Genomic DNA, 19403 nt, shown 5'->3' on the forward strand with positions numbered 1-19403 from the left:
GAACTTAAAGGCCACTTTATTAAACATTTAACAATGTAAAATTTGCAGCAGGGCACTATGTTAGATGCCCATTGTCTGGGCACTGTCCAATGAACACTCGAGACAACACACGTGGGAGAAAGGACCACTTTATTAGCATTTTAATACAGAAAAGGAGGCTGAGACCTGCACTTGCAGGGGCAGTGAAACCCCTGTGTGATGCGGAGGTGGGACCACTAGGTGGCCCCTGAACCAAATCTGTCCTCCAGGCTGGATGTGCACCCGACTCCAAGCTGCGCCCCATTCTTGGGAAACGTAGTTCATCCAGGTCTGTCCCATAAGGGGAAGGCAGCCAGACCACGGGCCATGCCACCTCGAGCCGCTCAGCATCTGAGGAGGACCCCCGCAGTCCCGGCCAGGGCCCCAGTCAATTTCCTCGTGCCGCTGAGCCACTGAGGACTGCTTTCGGGTTCTGTTCTGCCTATGCTGTCTGAAGGTGCACTCCACAGTCCCAAGCACGCCTCAACCACACCACCTGCCAGCATAAAGTGACCAATTGTATAATAGGGGCGCAGCCTCATACCCACAGTAGTCTGGGGTAGGTGAAAAAACTGCCTGTCACCATCCAATCTTGACAGGCAGCAAAAATTTCCTACCGGGCCCAAAAAGGTGACCTGTACAACTCAGACTGCATAATGGGTGGGTGGGTGGGTGTCCGCTCGGTGCCCATGAGTAAAGAAGGAAGGGGGGCTGTTGCTGCGTCCTTAAATTACCTCTGCTCCCCCCAGCCCCAGCCATCCACCAATCCCCTCAGGGATGTGTTCCAGTCTGGCCATACAAACTCCAATCTCCCTGCTGTAATTGGGCGATCGGAGAACATGCAGGATCTAAACAGGGGAAACGGTTCCAGCTGTCTGCCTCCCCTGACTCAAGACTCCAGTCAGTCAATGATCGGCTAAGCCTCTCATTGCCAACCCAAAGGGTCGAGGCAGCGTGATTGTGCCAGCTGGCGTGCAGAGGCTCTGATGCAAGATTCTGGAGTGGGCGGGAAGGAGGCAGGAGGGAGGTGTTCCAGGGTGGGGGAGGGTGGGTGGTGGGTGGCTCTGGGGGTGGGCAGTTGGGGAGAGGGAGGCAGGGCTGGGATCTGGCAGTTATGCTGGATCTCAAACCCCATTCCCAGGGAATTCGGAGTGATTTCAAGCCCTCCTTGGACTTGTGTCACCTCAGGAGATGGCACAAGTCCAAGGAGACCCATAGTGGTCAGGATACCTTATCCAGAGGTAAGGGGGAAAGTTTCTCCTTATTTCTAGCTGAGCTGCCTTGGGCCCCTATCCTGCGCTGGACACAGAGCAAGGCTCTTGGCTTGCCTGTTCCAATGCATGATAGGATTGCAGCCTAACTCTTCTAGCACCCTAAAGCAATAGCGATTAGCCTGGATTAATTTCACTGAAATAAACATCAGAGGAATATCGGACAACACAACAAATAACACCACTTTTAGTATCTGGTCTTTTAATTCCTCTTCTCTGTTAGCATTTTCTTGAAGTTGAGATCAGATCTCAGAACAATAACATAACATTCTGGGGAAAAGATGCAAGCCAGCAGGCCCGTGTTGGAGGCCAAGATTGCAAACACCTCCACTACAACCACTGTTTTTCCCTTAGTGCTGAGATAAGCTGGAAGAAAAGAGATCCAAACACTGCAAAAGACCAGCATGCTGAAGGTGATGAACTTGACCTCATTGAAAGTGTCTGATAGTTTTCTGGCTAGGAAAGCGACAGTGAAACTGATGGTGGCTAAAATACCCATGTAGCCCAAAACACAATAGAACATGATGAGAGAACCTTCATTACATGCCAATATGATTTGCCCTGTCTCTGAATGCATGTCAGCATCCGGAAATGGAGGAGAGATTGTCTTCCAGGCAATACAGATACTTGCTTGCATGAAAGAGCAGGAACAAACAATGGAGTAGGCTACTTTCTGCCCTAGCCATTTCCTCATCCTGTTGCCTGGCTTGGTGGCCATGAAGGCCAGGATCACCATGCTTGTTTTTGCCAAGACATAGGAAATGGCCACAGAAAAAATAATGCCAAAACCTATTTGCCGGAGAAGGCAGGACTGTTTCCCAGGCTTGCCAATAAATAGCAGGGAAGAAAAGTAGCAAAGGAAGATAGAAATGAGGACACAGGTGAGGTTCTGGTTGTTGGCTTTGACAATGGGAGTATCCCAGTTCTTGAGGAAGGTTTGCATCACCAGACATGTAATCACAGCCAAGGAAATTGCAAGGGAAACCAAAACAATCCCCAATGGCTCTTGGTAGGAGAGGAAGGAGATAACCTTGGGAATACATTGATGGTGATTCTGGTTTGGATGCTGATCTTCTGGGCATGGAATACAATGAAAGGAAAAAAAAGAAGTTGGTAGCTCTGCTAAGTGCAGTGTTACCTGCTTTATGTAGAAATCATAAAATCTCACTGCGTGAAATTAACGGACCAATCCAGATTAGAGTATTTCTGAAATGTCACCATTGACGTATATTTGAAAATGCTGCCCAGCCATTCTAGCCACTTTCTTACTGGTCTGATTAGAAATCATGTCTTCTGGGCATGCTGTACAGTCATAGGAAAAAATCGGTTTCCCCTCCTGAACTCGTTTCCTGTGTCCAAGATGGCAGCTCTCAACACATCTGGAAGGAGGAGGTGTCTAATGGGGGAAAAAAGAAGTGCTCAAAAAGACTGTGGAAAGCAGAAAAAGCAGACTGTGGGAAGCAGAAATTTTCTTCCTTGTCCCCTTACTTTTCTCCTTTCTTGTGCTATCCTTTTAAAGAAACCAGGAAGTGCAGGACATGCTAGCATGTCTTATTGTTGAATAAGAATGCTTGGGAATGAGGTCAGGAGCTGAATTTCCATTTTCTCCCCAGAGCTTTTTTTTTGATGACTTGTACAGAGGTGAGCAAGGACAGCATTTGATAGTGAACTATCAGCCCAATCCTGTCCCCGGCAGCAATGTCGGGTGCAGCAGCATCATAATAGTTACCTTTGCATCCAGCAGCATAGTCTGAGTGGTTGGAGGTCTCCTCGGGGGAAGCCACAGGCCCCACAATGCGGCTTCTCAAGTCTGTGCTGGCTATTTTGCTGGTACAGACTTGAAAGCCTTCATGTCAGATTTTGCAGCCTGACTTGGAGGTTAGGATATGATGGAGCAGAACTGTGCTGGACCCATGCCCTCCCAGGCTGGTTCCGTCCCTGCCCTGCCCTGCCCTCCCCCACCCCATTCCACCCACCACCCACCTTCCCCCACCCTGAAAATTCCTACCGCCTGCCAGTACTGTAGGACTAGGATAAAAGGCTTAGGATATATAACTGGGGTTAGTTGAAAAGAAAAACAATTCTCTGATTGTTTTATGAGCAGAATCCAGTTTGCTCCCTCTCCTTCCCCACAGTTTCTTTTCAAAATATAACAGATGTCAGGAGAAGGGCTCATGTTACTCCTGATCATTTCAGGTTTGGCATAGAGCAGTGGTACTCAAACCGGCAGGTCATGACCCACCAGTTAGTGTGAAGGTTCCCCTGTCACTTTAAGGTGCAGGGGAAGGGGAGAGTCAGGGACACGATCCACAAGATCTCATTACTAAGGGAGGCAAGGGGGGTGCTTTACTCACTTAGGGCTGCAGTAGGCTCCAGGAGGTGCAGGGAGCACCACGCAGCCCTCTGCAGGGCTCCCCAAGGCAAGGAATGTTGACAGAAAGTGAGCACAAACCACTTCCGATTCACAAACATGACCAGGAGGTGGTTTGTGTCTGCTTTTTTCTCCACATTCCAAACCTTGGGGAAGTCTGCTGAGGGCTGCGTGGGCTCCCTGTACCTCCTGAAGCCTGCTGCAGCCCTGAGTAAAAGCACCTCCCAGCTCCCCTTAGTGACGCAATCCCGGGAATCGTGTTGCTGCCCTTGGCTCTCCCCCCACAAAAACTTACTTTGGGAGTAAATCTCCCAAAAAGTTTGAGAACCACTGGCATAGAGAACTGCAGCTTGTTTGTACCTCTTTTAATTGCCTGTTCCGTATCATTCAGTCCTCTATGATGGTGAACTCTGTACTTGTATATACACTGCAGTTTTGTGGGGTGTGATAGACAAAGCACCATAGAAAATGTTTTCACCTATTACTTGCCTTCCCGGAGAAAAGGAAAATGTCCATTCAAGTGGCACGATCCAAACCTTCCGTATATAGTTCTTTGTGTGCAGTTCAGAAGTATGTAAGACGTATGCTAAAACAGACTGAAACAGTTGTTCCCCTGTGAATAATCACATTGGCTTTACTTAATACAAGCATTTCCTTTATTTTTTATGAAATTTCAATGAAATCTTCCTGCAATTCAGACACATATTTATCATCCTTTTCCAGGAAGGCAATGCAAATGCTATTCTGATCAAGCAAAGGCGCAAGGTTCTGTACAAAGCTTTCTTCATCTTCAGCTGAGACAATGAGGCCAACCCATGTCCATCTGAAGTGCAGGAGAAGCTGGACAATCCCCAAGTAATAAGTTCCTTTCCTTGGTGCCATCCGGTACACAGAAGGAAAATCCATTTTGCCACTCAGAATAGTCTCAGATGTACTGTAAGAGTGCTAATGAGAGAAGTGAGGCAAATAAAATTTATTGAAATAACAAGAAACTTCTAAAGCAGTGGTTTCCAAAGTGTGGGTCGGGACTCACTGGTGGATGGTGATCTGATTTTTGGTGGGTCGCCAAAGAGCGATGGAATGATCAGTTAACTAATTGCCTCAAACCCTGAAGCTATTAAAAAATCAGATATTGCAGCTGCTAACTGCCTTGCAAGAAGCTGAGCTCTGTCAGTTTACAAGCATGTGTAATGTTGGGGAGATAAATGTTTGTGTGTCTTTCTGGTTATAATTACACATAAATAAATAAATAAAATAGAAATATTTAAAACAAATAATATTTAAAAATATTATTTCTTTCTAGGTCTCCTTTAAAAAAGTCTGGTAAACCTAGGTGGGTCCCAATAGAGTGTTGTTGAACAGTTAGTCCTAGTGCTAAAAAGTTTGGGTCTAAAGTTATGTGATTGTTTCGAGATGTCTAGCAATATTAAGTCCTTAACATTCCGGTTTTTCTAAGTATTCCAAACACTATTTCCGTTTTCTAGTCTGAGTTGATTATGTTGAGTAAATTTTAATTACTGATGAAAAGGTGTCATTACAGGAAATGATTTATTCCAGATATCACGAGCACAATGAAAAGAGTCAGGTAAACTTCCTTTCTTCTCCTCTTGATACATAAGGGAACCCAACAGAACAGTGGTTCTCAAACTTTTTAGCACCCCCTTTTTAGAATGACAATCTGTTAGGACTCACCAGAAATGATGTAGTTAACCTGGAAAGTGATGTCGTGCCAGAAGTGACATCAACAAGCACAAAAATTTTTCACACACCTCCATGTGACAAAATCAAATAAATCAATTAAGGGCCCAATCCTGTGCTTGGTGGCATAACTCCGTGCCGCCGAGTACTGTCGCAAACGTGCCATAAGGTACATTCAACAGCCTCACTGCTGGTTCCCGCCAGTGCTAGCCCAGCGCTGGCCGGTGTTGGGCTAGCGCAGGGTGGTTGCCCAGCTTCTGTGGCTTGGCTGTCTCCCGGACTGCCAAGCTATGGAACGGTAGGTAGGGGCGGGGCTGGGGGCTGGGAGGAGGTGTTCCGAGGAGGGGGGAGGCTGGCGGGGTGGAGAGAGGGTGGGGAGGAGGTGTGATGGGGAGGTGTCACACGGGGTGGGGGGTGGGCTGTAGGTGTGCCTGGGGGAGGGATGGGAGGCGGGTCCGTGGAGCTCAGCTCCACAGGATTCAGGACACTTGTGTAGGGCTGTGTGTCCTACACAAGTGCCTTTACCACCAACTTTTTGGTCGGCGGTAAAGTGAGTAGCCCCATTGCAGGGCTGCTTACCTTACTCGGGGGAAGGGGACAAAAGTCACCTTCTCCCGAGGTGCCTCCCTGGGTAGCTCAGGGGATGCAGGATCCAGCAGCAGCCCTTCTTGGCGCTGCCGAGCCTGGGCGCCCCAGGCAGGTCAGGATTGGGCTGCCTGTAACTTAACAGTTTACAATTAGTGTAAGTTTAAAAATTTATTTAGAATAAGGAAGAACCCTCCCAAGCAGTTGCTGATCTGTTTTAAAACATTCCCCAAACATCCCAAAGGCTCCAATCCTATTCACACTTACCAAGGAGTGATAATAATAACTCGGTATTTATATTCCGCCTTTCTGGTCATCGGATTACTCCTCTGACTTTATTCAAGGCGATTTACATAGGCAGGCGTTTCTAAATCCCTCAAGGGGATTTTTACAATCATAGAGGTTCTCTCTTTCAAGAACCAACAACATTTCAGATGGATCTTCCTGGTTTGGTCTCACTTCTGGCCTCCAGTTCTCCCACGCAGGCTGACAAGCAGCTCCATCTCTCACATGGAAGGCAGCCAAGGTGCTTTTTGCTCACACCAAGAGCAGGTGGAATCATTCAGCTTGGCTTTGTCAGCTGCTTCAAGGTCTCGCTATTCTCAGCCATCCAGGGAGATGCCGGTGTCCTCGAGCTGGCGACCTTCTGATGTTATCTTCGTGCTAACGGAGGCTCTACCCTCTAGACCAGACCTCCTGCCCATGGAGTAAGCCCCATTGTTAAAAGCGTATACATAGTAGTCTGTTAAAAGTATAGATCTGTAATATTTCCCCAGATGCAGTCAAATACCACGGTAGCATCAAGTCTATTACAATTATAGTGCACTTTGAAATGAATGGGGACCCACCTGAAATTGACTCGTAACCCACCTAGTGGGTCCCGACCCACAGTTTGAGAAACACTTCAGCTGACCATCTTGCAGTGTTTTCTGCTTTTTATTTAATGTGCATGTAATCCAATGAGCATCATTAAATAGAAAGGCATTGGGGAAGATCAGTATTGTACCTGTGGAATCTTGTAGACATAGGTAATTGGGGCCAGCTGGATGGAAGTCTCTTCAGTAAGCCCTCCAATAACAGACAACACATGTTTTGTTCTATCACGCTTGTAGTTGGTTATATTCCTTTTGCTGTGTGAACAGTAGACTCAAGGCACTCTCATACATACTCCATGAGACAAACAGGTTGTCATAGATGTGAAATCCCAGGGTAACATTGGGCAAGAGTCTTGGATTCTGATTGATCTCTTGAATTGCAAAAATCAAGAACAGGACATGCTGAAAATGTTGAATATTCTTGCTGCAATGAGATTGGTGCTACTTAAATTCAGATAAAATATTTTTATATTTTATACATGATCACATACACAATGATTTACAATCATTAAGAATCTCTGTTGTAATGAGGAGAAGGGAAGGGCTGAGTGAAATGTGAATCTGAGACAAATGTATAGGTTGTGCCTGGGAACCTTTGACAAATTTGAGTAAGAGAAAGTGAAAGAAGGAGGGGTGACATTTGGTTTGCTGCAGCAACTCCTCTCCACTCCTGTCTGGCTTGTGAAAAGCCTTGCCTTGGACAGTTCCACAAGTGGCTACAATTTGCTTGGCCATCCTGTTTACACATGCAAACAATGTCACATCATGGGAGCTTCTTGTTCTGAGATAAATATGACCATTTGTGGTCACCAAGCATTCATATTTAGATGCTGATTTCCCTCCTCAATCTCATTAGAAGTGCAATCTGGAGGTGTATGTTAGTGAGGACACAGATCTCCGGAACAATTGGGAAGTCTCCCAGTGCATCCTTCCAAGTGTGTGACACAATAGCAAATAGGCATCTCTGGTCATCTGGGAGACTGGGAATCCATCAAGGAAATCTCAGAATATAACATGGCCCATGATTCGCGTATTTATTTATTAACTTACTTACTTACTTACTTTTTATTTATTACCCAGCACCCCCCAATAAAGACACAGGCAAGGGTATATGGTACAAAGGGCCACTTTATTAACTATTTAAATATACTTCAGATTGCAACAGGGCCTAACAAATAAGTCATGCGGGTTCTACATGGGGGAAACGGAGCTGCCCGTCTACTTCCCCCTATAGTGATTTGGGCGACCACACCAGACTCAGGGCAGCGTCAGTACAAGCCTGCCGCCCCCTTCATTGTCACCCCGAAGGGGCAGGGTGGCAGGCTAGCTCAGGCCACCCGAGCGAACCCGCGGTGCACCTTTACCACCAGGCCGAGGTTCATCCAGCCTGCGCCACCCAGCCGGGAATGCCAGCATGACCAAGCGTGGAGTCCACCCGGCCCTTGCCACCCTGCGGTGTACACCGATATGACCTTACCTACCCAAAACCCGCACGACACCTGCCACCCGGGGGGTCAGCCTAGCGCTTGGCCCCACCGCCCCACACGGAAACAAATTTCCGCAGGCCCAGTTGCAATTCAAGAAGAAAAGTATAATTGCCCAACACCGAAAGGTGTACTCCATCGCTTCTGAACAACTGGGGCTCATCATAGCTGATGCCTGGGTGATAAATGACACCGACTCCGTAAAGGGGTACCGCCCGCCTCACATACGAATTTACTTTCTTCCTATCCAGTTCAATCTTTTTAACATCAGAGGCATAACACCAAACACTGTGAGGCAAGAGGTCAGACCATAAGATGACCGTCCCGCAAGATGCTGATTAATGTGGAGAATATCGCTGTAGGCCTGAAGCCTCAAGGACAGAGTCATCCTCTGGCCCAGGTCGTTCTCTCCCAAATGTATAACGACGATGTGAGGCTGGGCATGGGCATGCACAAACTCATAAAAAGCAGGAAGAAGCTGATCCCACAGCATTGCCCGCCGTGCAACCCAATGCACAGTAGCCAAGGAACCAAGCTGCAACTGCATGCCAAAGCTACTGGAAGCTGCCCTCTTCCTTGCCCAGAAAATGATGGAGTGGCTGAAGATAATGACCCGAACTGCTCCCGCCCTGGAACCTGTGGACAGGAACACAGGAATCACAATTCCAGAAACATGCATCACTTAACCATATAGCACCTGGCAAAGCCAGTGCAAGTGAGCGCCCAACCGCTGTCACGGGACGAGCCCGGAAATATAGCATGCAAAACAGGAACATGTGGCAGTGCCACTATAAACTTCTGGCAATGCCAGTATAAAGAGCACCCAACCGCTGTCACGGGACAAGCCCGGAAATATAGCATGCAATACAGGAACTTGTGGCAGTGCCACTATAAATACCTGGCAATGCCAGTATAAAGAGCGCCCAACCGCTGTCACAGGCCGCGCCTGGAAATTTCTGTGGTATCTGCATCACCCCTCGCCCCTACCACCAGGGCGAGGGGGAATAGCCGAGCGAATCCCGTTCAGCGCTTGTCAGGCTCTCTGACGTAATACAAAAATGCGCAGGAGCGCCAACGGCCAATCCTCTGAATGTCCCGGGCTGGGAGGCCGATATCAGCTGCAGCCGATGCAGCCCCAGTCCTGAAAGAGTGCAGGCCGTAATCTTCCACCCGAAACCCAAGGTCCGCCACTCCCCTGCGAAAAAGGACCCTAAACTGGAAAAACATAACAGGTGAGGCATCAACATGACAGAACAAGGCATCCCAAACCACAGGACGTGCAGCCAAACAAGACCAGCATCAGCAAAACTTGAGGCCTTGGCACAGAACGCCAATGCCGCCAAGTACACTGATAAAGACCCACACGATACGTTAATGCCCTGCAGGTATAAAAGAACCGCATCAGGTGTTCTGGCGGAATAGGCCAGACTTGGGGTATGGCCAGGGCTGCCCAAAAGGCCTCAAATTCCCTTGCCTCCCTTTGATAGCTGTGAAGGTAGACGGCGCAAGCGCAGACAAAATTACATGCTGCACTCTGCACAGCCAAGGGTCTTAAGCCAAAGGGGCATCGGGTCAGGATCCTGCCGCACCCCTGGAGCCAGCTGCCGGAAATGCTCCACCTAAAAAACAAGATAGGGTGTCGGCTATGCCGTTATCAAGACCCTGGATGTGCCTAATGAAAACAAGGTGTTAATCTTAAGGCAATGCAAAACAAACACCCTCACCAGTCCCATTACCCGTGGGGACCGGGATGTCTGCTGGTTGTCCACAGCTTGGTTGTCGCACCAGAAACGCACGGTGGAGTTGGCAAATTCCTCTGCCCATAATTGAACTGCCACCGCAAGGGGGGGACAGCCCTAAAAAATCATGCCTACAGTAACCCCTTCTGAAACCCATGTATCCGGCCAAGGGGCAGAACACCATCTCTCTCTAAAATAACTCCAAATCCAAAACCACCCGCAACATCAGAGTGAACCTGCAGCCCCGCCCCAAGTAAACACTCCTGCTGCCAAAAGGATACACCATTATAAAACTCCAAAACTGTAACCAGATTACCCAATCTGCCTTCATGTCCTGGGTGATCCGCAGGCGATGGTGAGGCCTCTAATACCTGCCATGCAGGCATGCAGCCTCCTGAAAAAAGGCCTGGCTGGGGGCAACTACCCTGCAGGCAACATTCAGATGTCCCACGAGAACCTGCAAATGTCTCTAGGACAATTTCGGAGCCTGGAGGCCAGCACGTATTAGCTGCTGCAGCCTAACCAACCTGTTGCCAGGCGGCCTACTGCACCGCTGGACAGTGTCTAATTCAATACCAAAAACGTAAGGGTAGTTGCGGTGCCCTCAAAATAATAGACCATTGAGGTGAGTCGTGCTCTGCTCACCACTAACCACTCCAAAAGGGAGGCAGATTTCTCGAAAGGGCACAGGAAATTGCGCATCCCATTGGTAGCACTTTATCCAGATATAAGGAACCATTAAACTGAAAACCAAGCAAACAAAAATCATCAGGGTGGACGGGCAAGAGTCTGATTGTAGACACAATATCCGCCTTGGCCATAAGGGCGTCAAGGCCACAGCCACATACTACCCTGATAGCTTGGTCCAAAGAATATATCATAATGAACTAAGGTGTGCAGGGATCCTATCACTAACTGAACCCCCATAAGGATAGGACAGATGGTGAATGAGATGGAAGGTCCAGGGACCTTCTTGGAACTACACGTAGCGGGAACACCTAAACATTGGGAAACGGAGGAGACTTAAAGGGGCCCGCCAGATGGCCGGCTCCCTATTCCTTATCTATCTTAGCTTAAACTGTTCCTTCCATACCCTTTACCGACAGGAGATTCCTGGCCCAGGTAGACCTGGAGGGAGGGGCCGCAGGAATCTGAAATCCCTTGTCACTACCTTCAACTAATGATTGAGCGTCCGAAAACTTCGGATACCCCTACAAAATACAGCCAACACCTCTACTCTAATCAGGGTGGGCCACCTTCCCAGCTTGAGGGGGCTGACCACCCCCACATTTGGCCTGCCCAGCTCGGCGCCTGGGACTCCTCCTAAATCCTGCCAACTTGGGGCACACGGACACCGAGTGCTGGCCGTTGTACTGCCCGCTGACATGTGCAAGGGTGCAACCTGCCCTGCCGCACCGCCCCATGGAGTTAAACTCACAGCAGGAGTGGGGGGTGAACACATCACATTCCTAACATCCCTGCCACTGGCCTGGCTGCACCCAGAGCAAATGCCCACTAAGGATCAATCGCCCAAATTGGACCGGGCCAGCCAGATAATTTGAACCCACAATCCTGCTCTGAAACCTGCCAGTCGAGGGGATAATATCCAGGTACTTAAAGTGCAGCTGCCCGTGCTGCCTACATTTGAATAACTACTGCAGCATAAATAATATATCAGGTCAACCAATTATTCCAATTTTTATCAATTTTCCTGCCTTCACCCCACTTGGGGGACAGGCACTGGGTCACCCACCTTCAAGGCTGGCTCAGGTTGCTCACACAATAAACTAAACACATTAACAAACTCGCCCTGCTAAATTTTCCTTTAACTGCCAAGGCGAGTTGACCACCCAAAGGCAGGGCCGCATCCCACTAGGCCACTCGTGGATGCTCACCTGACCCTTCCGTAGCTCCCTGAGAGAAAACCCCATACAGGACATCAGCATAAAGAGCTAGGCTGTAAGGGACACCAGAGACCATCAAGATCCGATGCCTGTACCTGAACAACTGGAGGTCCCAGAGCCTGTCGCTCAATGAGCTTGTCCAAAGCGGTTAATCTCTTCTGTGCCCAGAAAATGATGGAGTGCCCACAGATAAGAACCTGAACTGTCCCTACCCAGCAACCTGGGAAGATGCCACCTGTGGCTGCTGCTGCTCATCAGGGTCCCACTGTGCTTGCACAACCGGAGGTCTGGCTGGAGCCTGTGACTCCTTAAGCTCCTCCAATGGTTACTCCGGAAGAGAGGATTTGCGTTAGGTTCGCCCCACGTCCCTTCCTGGTAGACCTCCCTGGGGAGGGAAGCACCTGATGCATTGACCATCACCCAAACCAGCGTTTGCACATTGCACTCTCCTTCTTAAAAGCTTCTACCTGTGCAACCAGAGCCCACAGCTCAGCTGTATCATCCTCCTCCTCTGAGGAAGAAATCATTGGAAGCTGGGGGGGCCTTCCCCCCTGATTTCTTATTCCTCATTGGGCATACAGACGTCTCAACAAAAAACCTGGGGGGGAGTGGTGGCAACTGACAGCCCCCTCTCACCCCTCCAATATATTTCTATTAGAGAAATATATATATTATTTCTGAGAGCCCAGCCCTATGCATGTCTACTCAGAAGTAAGTCCCAATATAGTCAAAGGGGCTTACTCCCAGGAAAGTGTAGACAAGATTGAAGTCTTATTTATCATGACCGTCTTATAATTTAACAATCATTAATTTTCTTTTTGTTTTGTTTTGTTTTGTTTCGTTATTAATTTATATTTTAACTACAACTTCCTTAATTATGGAATTTGTTTTTTTTGTTTGTTTGTTGTTGTTTTTTTAAATTAAATTTTTTTAATTATTTATTATTTTTATTAATATTATTATTATTATTATTAATCTCACCTCTTTATTTATTTATCCAATCAACTTCTTATTTTCTTTCCTCCCCCCCCTTTTTTTTTTTTAACTAGCATGCAAATGACACAGCAAAACAGCTATCTAAGTTGTGGTCTCCCATCCAATTCTGAACCACAGCTGACTCTGCTTAGCTTCACTCAATGTTGAGTGTAAAACACCACTCAGCCACCAGGCCTTATAGGCAAGCAAAGGAAGCAAACTCCTGGCAAAATGCCCTTCCCAGCTATGTGCTAGGGAGGAGGCTGGCGAAGCCCTGAAAGCCCCAAACACACGGAGGAAGGTGCGGAGAAAAGCTCCTGGTGCCTCTGCGGGCAGGCTCAACAAGCAGCTGGGCAGGAGGCAGAGCAACCCCAAGGGCGTCCAAGCGCTGGCCACCCAAACTACCCTGGGGAGGTGGGGGGGGTCGGGCGCTGAGCGAGGGAGGTGGGGGGGAGGTCGGGCGCTCAGCAGCTCCCGCTGAGCGCTCTCGCTGAGCGCAGCCAGCAGCCTGGAGGAGAGCAGCCAAGCGAGCAGCCAAGCACCAGCCGCAAGGCACACCAAGCCCACTGGAGGCGTGGGCACACCAGCCGCACACACGCGGCCAAAGAGGGGCGCAGCTGGACCGCCGCCCCTGCAAGGCAGCCCACCGCAACCCAGCCAAGAAGCCCAACCCAGGCGACACCACCAGCAACCGCTCGCTGCCCTCAGGTAAGCCGAGAGGGCAGGCGGGCTCCCGCAGCCAAGTCTGCTGGGCTCGAGGCCCCAGCAATGTGGCCTGAGTCGGGGAGCAGCGTGCAAGAGGTCCTTCCCTGACCGCTGCCTGCTCCCGACTGCGCGGGCTTCTCTGAGCAGCCTGCACGTGGCCCCAGACCAATTAGCCCCCAGCCAATCGGCTGCGAGGCTGGCCCTTCCTGTGTCTCGTGGGCGGGCAGGGTAAACGCCGGTGGCGTGCTAATACACGTGCCACCGGAATTCATTTACTGTCCTTCCTCCAAGGAGCTTAGGATGGTGTATATTGTTCTTTCTCTCTTTTTGTCCTCACAACAACCCTATGAGGTAGATAAGACTGAGGTAGTCCCAGGTTGACCAGGAAGCTTTGTGGCTGAGCAGGGATTTAAACCTGGATCTTATATGTCAAAATAATCTATTAATGTATGGTTCCTGGGTTAATATCCCTCATTTATTATTTCTCAGAAAAATGTGTCTTCTCAGGTATGTCCCATTCCCCCTCTTCTCTTCCTTCCTCCACTTTGCATGTTTACATGTCCCTTCTCCTTTCAAAAAATTTTTCTCTTCTGTTTCCACTATCTAGCAACAACACGCTAATAAATTGTATGTGTAGTGTTCATACATTCATCACGCAATTTATTGAAGTGTGTCATGAGACACTGCACCAAGGTCTCTGGTCACACAGCCAAATTCCACCATGAACGAGGACCTCAAAGGATTGTCTCATGACATACTTCAGTGGATTGCCATGAAATAAGGGTGATTGCATACAATTCAGTGAGAACACTTGAGAGAGGTAGTTGCTGACCTTGAACATGTCAAACTGCTCAGAGTTGTCCTCCTTTTCCACAATACTTTGGACTATTGAAGAACAATGATTCTTGTGATTTCATCATTCATGCCAATTTTTGCCCCTCTAGTCATGATTCGTGAACTAGCCTTATGACTATGGAACCATAAAGAACTTACCCAAACATATGGGTCACCACCCTCATCACCCCCTCCCAGGCCGGTTCCACTCTGAAAGTCTACATTTCTGGTCAATACCAGAGCAGCAATGAGCCGGATACACAATGACATCTTAAGAGTGACATTTCTATGTCTGAATTCTACCAAACAGGAGACACAGGATGGCCTTCTTCACTTCTTTATTTCTCAGGCTGTATATAAGAGGGTTGACCAGAGGTGTCAATATAGTGTACGCCACAGAGAAGACTTTGCTCAGGATCCTTAGCCTGTACGTACGTGGTAGGCCATAAGCAATCCCAACACTCCCATAAAAGAGAGTAACCACAATGAGATGAGAGGAGCAGGTGGAAAAAGCCTTCTGCTTTCCTGTCGCAGACGCAATTCGCAGGATTGCCCGAATGATAAGAACGTAAGGTATCAGGGTAAACATAAAGGGTGGAAATGTGAATGCAAAGCCCACTATATAAAAAACCACTTTGATCACATGTGTATCGCTGCAAGAGAGTTCTAGGATTGGAATGCTGTCACAAAAGTTGCGTTGCACTCCTGAGGCCTCCTCAAAGTAAAGGAATGTTTGTTCTCTTATCTCGAAGCTGCATTGCCCTTATGCCAGTGCTGGAAAGCAGGTTAGGATTACACCCTAAATAATATTAAATTTATTAATAAACCTGTGGTTTATTGATTAATATTTTTGTCCATTAATGTTTCCATTTATTTGGCACTCTGGAGAATAATGAAGACATTTTATTTTGAAAAATCAAGCAAAACAATCTAGCTGTAGAAAAATAGAAGACAAAAATGAAATGGAGCAGGGACAGAGAATTTCTTTGACTCTGAACTAAGAAGACATTTAAGCATCAGTTGTTTTCTTTAACCAGGTTGATTCACTTTCTCTGGCTATCTGACCCATGGCTAAGAAATGCCTGCAAAACAGGAAATGAAACCATGATTCTGACTGGGTTTACAAACCCCAGCGAAGTGACCCCTGCTAAGCAGGCAAAGCCTCAGAGTACCATCCTTGTGGCAAGCCTCTGCTTCCTCAGTGGGTCTCCTCAGATATACACCAGCTATTAGGCTGGTGTAAGTCTGAGGAGAGTTAAGGGACACAGAACGGAAATAGGATTCTGGAAACCATCCCTCCTTCTCATGCTTTGCCTCCTTCCCTCCCCTGTTCTTCCCATTGTCCACTCTGTTCTGCTCCTCCACCCACCCACTGCCAGCTACCTGCATTGTAGCAGGTCGCTGGCTGTGGCAACTGAGTTTGCTGCAGCCATTCCAAAACAACTGTGGCCGTTGCACTGTGCATGACACCATGAAAGTAAGTACTCTCTTACATACCTTTGTGGTGGTAGGCAAAGCCCATAGGTTTGGGCTGTCAGTTTTTTTTGAATTTGTGTTTCTCCCAAGCTTCCTGAGAGTTTGGAACCACTGCCCTAGTTTATTGCAAAAAGTCATGTAAATTATGACTTGGTCAAAAAAACAGCACATTCTTCTGTTAGGATAAATAGAAGGAATCTTAGATCATGGTACAAGACCCACATTTTAAGGTTAAAGCTACAACTTGGTCCTATGGAGTACTGTGCAATCAGAGTCAAATATACATTCTCCTATAAGGGAACAACCAAGGGCATAGGTGTGTACATGTGTCCATGCGCATGTTTATTTGCAGACATGTAAAGTTATCTGATATTTCTCTCTCCAAATTCTGCCAAAAAATTAGCACACTTGAGACACTAGGGACCTTTTGACTTCTTTATTTGCTCAGATCATATATAAGAGCATTCAGCAGAGGTGCGAAATAGTCTAAGCCAGCATTTCTCATCTTTTGGTCCCTGGAGCTGAAGTCCTGTACACTCCTTTTAGATCTCAGGGAGCCTCATCAGCACATGTGCGGAGTCTCAGGGAGCCCTAGAGAGATGGTAGATGAGGAGAGTGGTGCAGTGCCAAGCTCAATGTTGAATATTGGCATAGAGCCAGAACAGGAGAGGAATAAGGAAGGAGAGACATGAAGGCAGGTGCAAAAGGGATGAATGAACAAACCAGGCAGGGGGTGGCCACTTATGTTGTGCTTGTGGAGTCCTTGTAGGGGTTTCAGGGAGCCCCTAGACTCCTAGAAGCCCACTTTGAGAATCACTGGTCTTAGCAACAGACAATCTTGTCCAAGTCTTTCAGCCAGTTGTTTCATTGTAGGGCATAAACTAGCACAACACTTCCACTCTGAAAGCCTACATTTCTCGTCCATACCAGAGTAACATTCAGCTGGATACACAGCAACATTTTTACAGTGACATATCTATGTCTGAATTCTACCGAACAGGAGACACATGAAGGCCTTCTTCACTTCTTTATTTCTCAGGCTGTATATAAGAGGGTTGACCAGAGGTGTCAACATAGTGTAAGCCACAGAGAAGACTTTGTTCAGGTCTTTCAGCCTGCCTTTATGTGGCAGGCCATAAACAATTGCAACACTCCCATAAAAGAGAGTAACCACAATGAGATGAGAGGAGCAGGTGGAAAAAGCCTTTTGCTTTCCTGTTGCAGACGCAATTCGCAGGATTGCCTGAATGATAAGAACGTAAGATATCAGGGTAAACATAAAGGGTGGAAATGTGAACACAGAGGCCACTATATATATCACCACTTTGATCACATGTGTATCGCTGCAAGAGAGTTCTAGGATTGGAAAGCTATCACAAAAGAAATGATCAATTTCAATTGGCCCACAAAAATCCATCTTGGATATAATGGCTATTGATAGGGTAGTTGGCAAGAAGCCATTGAGCCAAGATACAAGTACCAGTACAAGGCATAACCTGCCATTCATCTGTGTGCTGTAATACAAGGGTCTACATATTGCCAAGTAGCGATCATAGGACATGACAGACAGGAGGTAACATTCAACCGCTAAGAAAGTCCCAACAAAATAATGTTGCACAAAGCAGCTGTTGACAGATATTGACCAGTTCCCAGACATGAAACTCGCTAGAATTCTAGGCAGAAGAGTTGAGCTAGAACAGGTTTCCAGGCAGGACAGATTCCCAAGGAAGAAGTACATTGGGGTGTGAAGGTGCTTCTCATACACCACAAGCAGAACAATGAGAACATTCCCTGTTATTGTCAGAAGGTAAATCAGCAGAAAGAACAGGAATAAAACCACTTTGCTTTCTTGAAGCTCTCCAAATCCCAGCAGGATGAATTCACTGATCTGCGTTTGATTTCTGGTTCTCATACTGTCAATGGACATAATTCATCTCCTTTCTCTTCAGCAAAAAAGGCTTCTGTGGATTCTGGAATCTCTTAGATTAAATTAGAATTAACCAGGTATATAGTTATGGATGTTTCTGTGTTATAGGAACAAAAGCAAAGTAATTTTGGGTTGATTATTATCACATATTCTTTAAGAATATGTGAAACAAAATTTTTAAACTCTTCTCCTCCATCTCCTGTTACTACTTCTAAGAATTTGTTATTGCAGAAGTGTCCTTCTTTCAGATTAAGGTTGTAATCATCTCAGGCAATATTCTCACTGATTAACTGTAATGTATGGCAAAGATATTTTGCCAATGACAAAATTCTGATTAAAGGAAATTATAAGAGGACTCTGTCTACTTGATTTCTACAAGCCACTAAAAAGAATTATATTTCATGCATCTGTATCACACTTTCTAAGACTGCAGTCCTCTACATCTGAATCTGGGAGTAAACCCCTTTGAAATAAACAGGTTGTGCACACATAGGATTGGGCTGTAAGATATTTAATACTGAGTATATTTTGATTCAGATTTTGGAAATACATCAAAATTTTCAGCTGTGTCCAATGATGGAAATAAGGTCTCATGCTACTTTGGCAAATCTTTAATGTATATTTAAAGTAGTGCTTCTTCATATTTTAGATGCAGTTGCTTTGTAAGAGCCCAATCCTATGTTTTCCGGCACCTGCTGGAGCAGCAGCACCAAAGTGGCTACCATTGTATCCAGGGAGCCGCCAGGAATCTCCTCGGGGGAAGCCCTGGCCCCTGTAATAGGTGCCCTTGCATCTATACCAGCTATTTTGCCAGCATAGATGCAAGAGCCTTCATGTTGGGCCTTCTGGCCTGACACTGAGTTCAGGATCCAGTGCAGCAGGGCTCCACGAGTCCCACCCTCCTCCCACCCCAGTTCCTCCCCCCACAACACCCTCATTCTGCCCTCCCCAGCCCCCACAGGCTGCACCACCACACACAGTCTCACTTACCCCTGGCAGCAGTGTGTCCTCCTCCTGACACTGGGCCTGGCACCTGACTGGCATGGGCCCTGTGCTGATGCTCCCTACTCTCCAGGTGCTGTAAATATGCTTTACGGCACGTTTATGGCACCCAGCATTGGCTCTAGGTAAGTATAGGATTGGGACCTAAGTTGCCTTGAAGTTTTGTTCTCAAAGACTGGGTACAACATCAACGTATTGAGAATTTAAATGTCTGCATTAGAATAACAGTGGTCATGGAAGTGCTCTAGACTTAACAGATACGATGCAGTCTTAGTTCTTGAGAGTGATACTGATATTGACACATCACAAGAACCTTCCTTTGGTTCATTGTTCATAATGCAGAAATCTATAGATATGAAATCAACCTTTTGATACTGACGTTCTCAAAAAAGGGTTTTAATAATAATGATGATGATGCTGGTGAGGATGATGATGATATTTTACAGCTCTAATGCTGTCAATACATTCTCACTAGGCTCTCTATTCAATTCTCAAGCCTCAGTCACACACACACACAGGGCGCAATCCTAACTCACTTT

The 19403-nt window shown here is 47.2% G+C and overlaps 1 protein-coding gene across 1 annotated transcript; it reads right to left on the bottom strand.

Annotated features, from left to right (window-relative positions):
- Positions 1 to 16911: 16911 nt before the first annotated feature.
- LOC136652710 (olfactory receptor 2AP1-like) lies at positions 16912 to 17862 on the bottom strand. Its single transcript, XM_066629631.1, has one exon. The coding sequence runs from the start codon at positions 17860 to 17862 to the stop codon at positions 16912 to 16914; it is 951 nt and encodes a 316-aa protein (XP_066485728.1).
- Positions 17863 to 19403: the final 1541 nt, after the last annotated feature.

The sequence above is a fragment of the Tiliqua scincoides genome, chromosome 5, assembly GCF_035046505.1.
Source record: "Tiliqua scincoides isolate rTilSci1 chromosome 5, rTilSci1.hap2, whole genome shotgun sequence".
Taxonomy (NCBI): Eukaryota; Metazoa; Chordata; class Lepidosauria; order Squamata; family Scincidae; genus Tiliqua; species Tiliqua scincoides.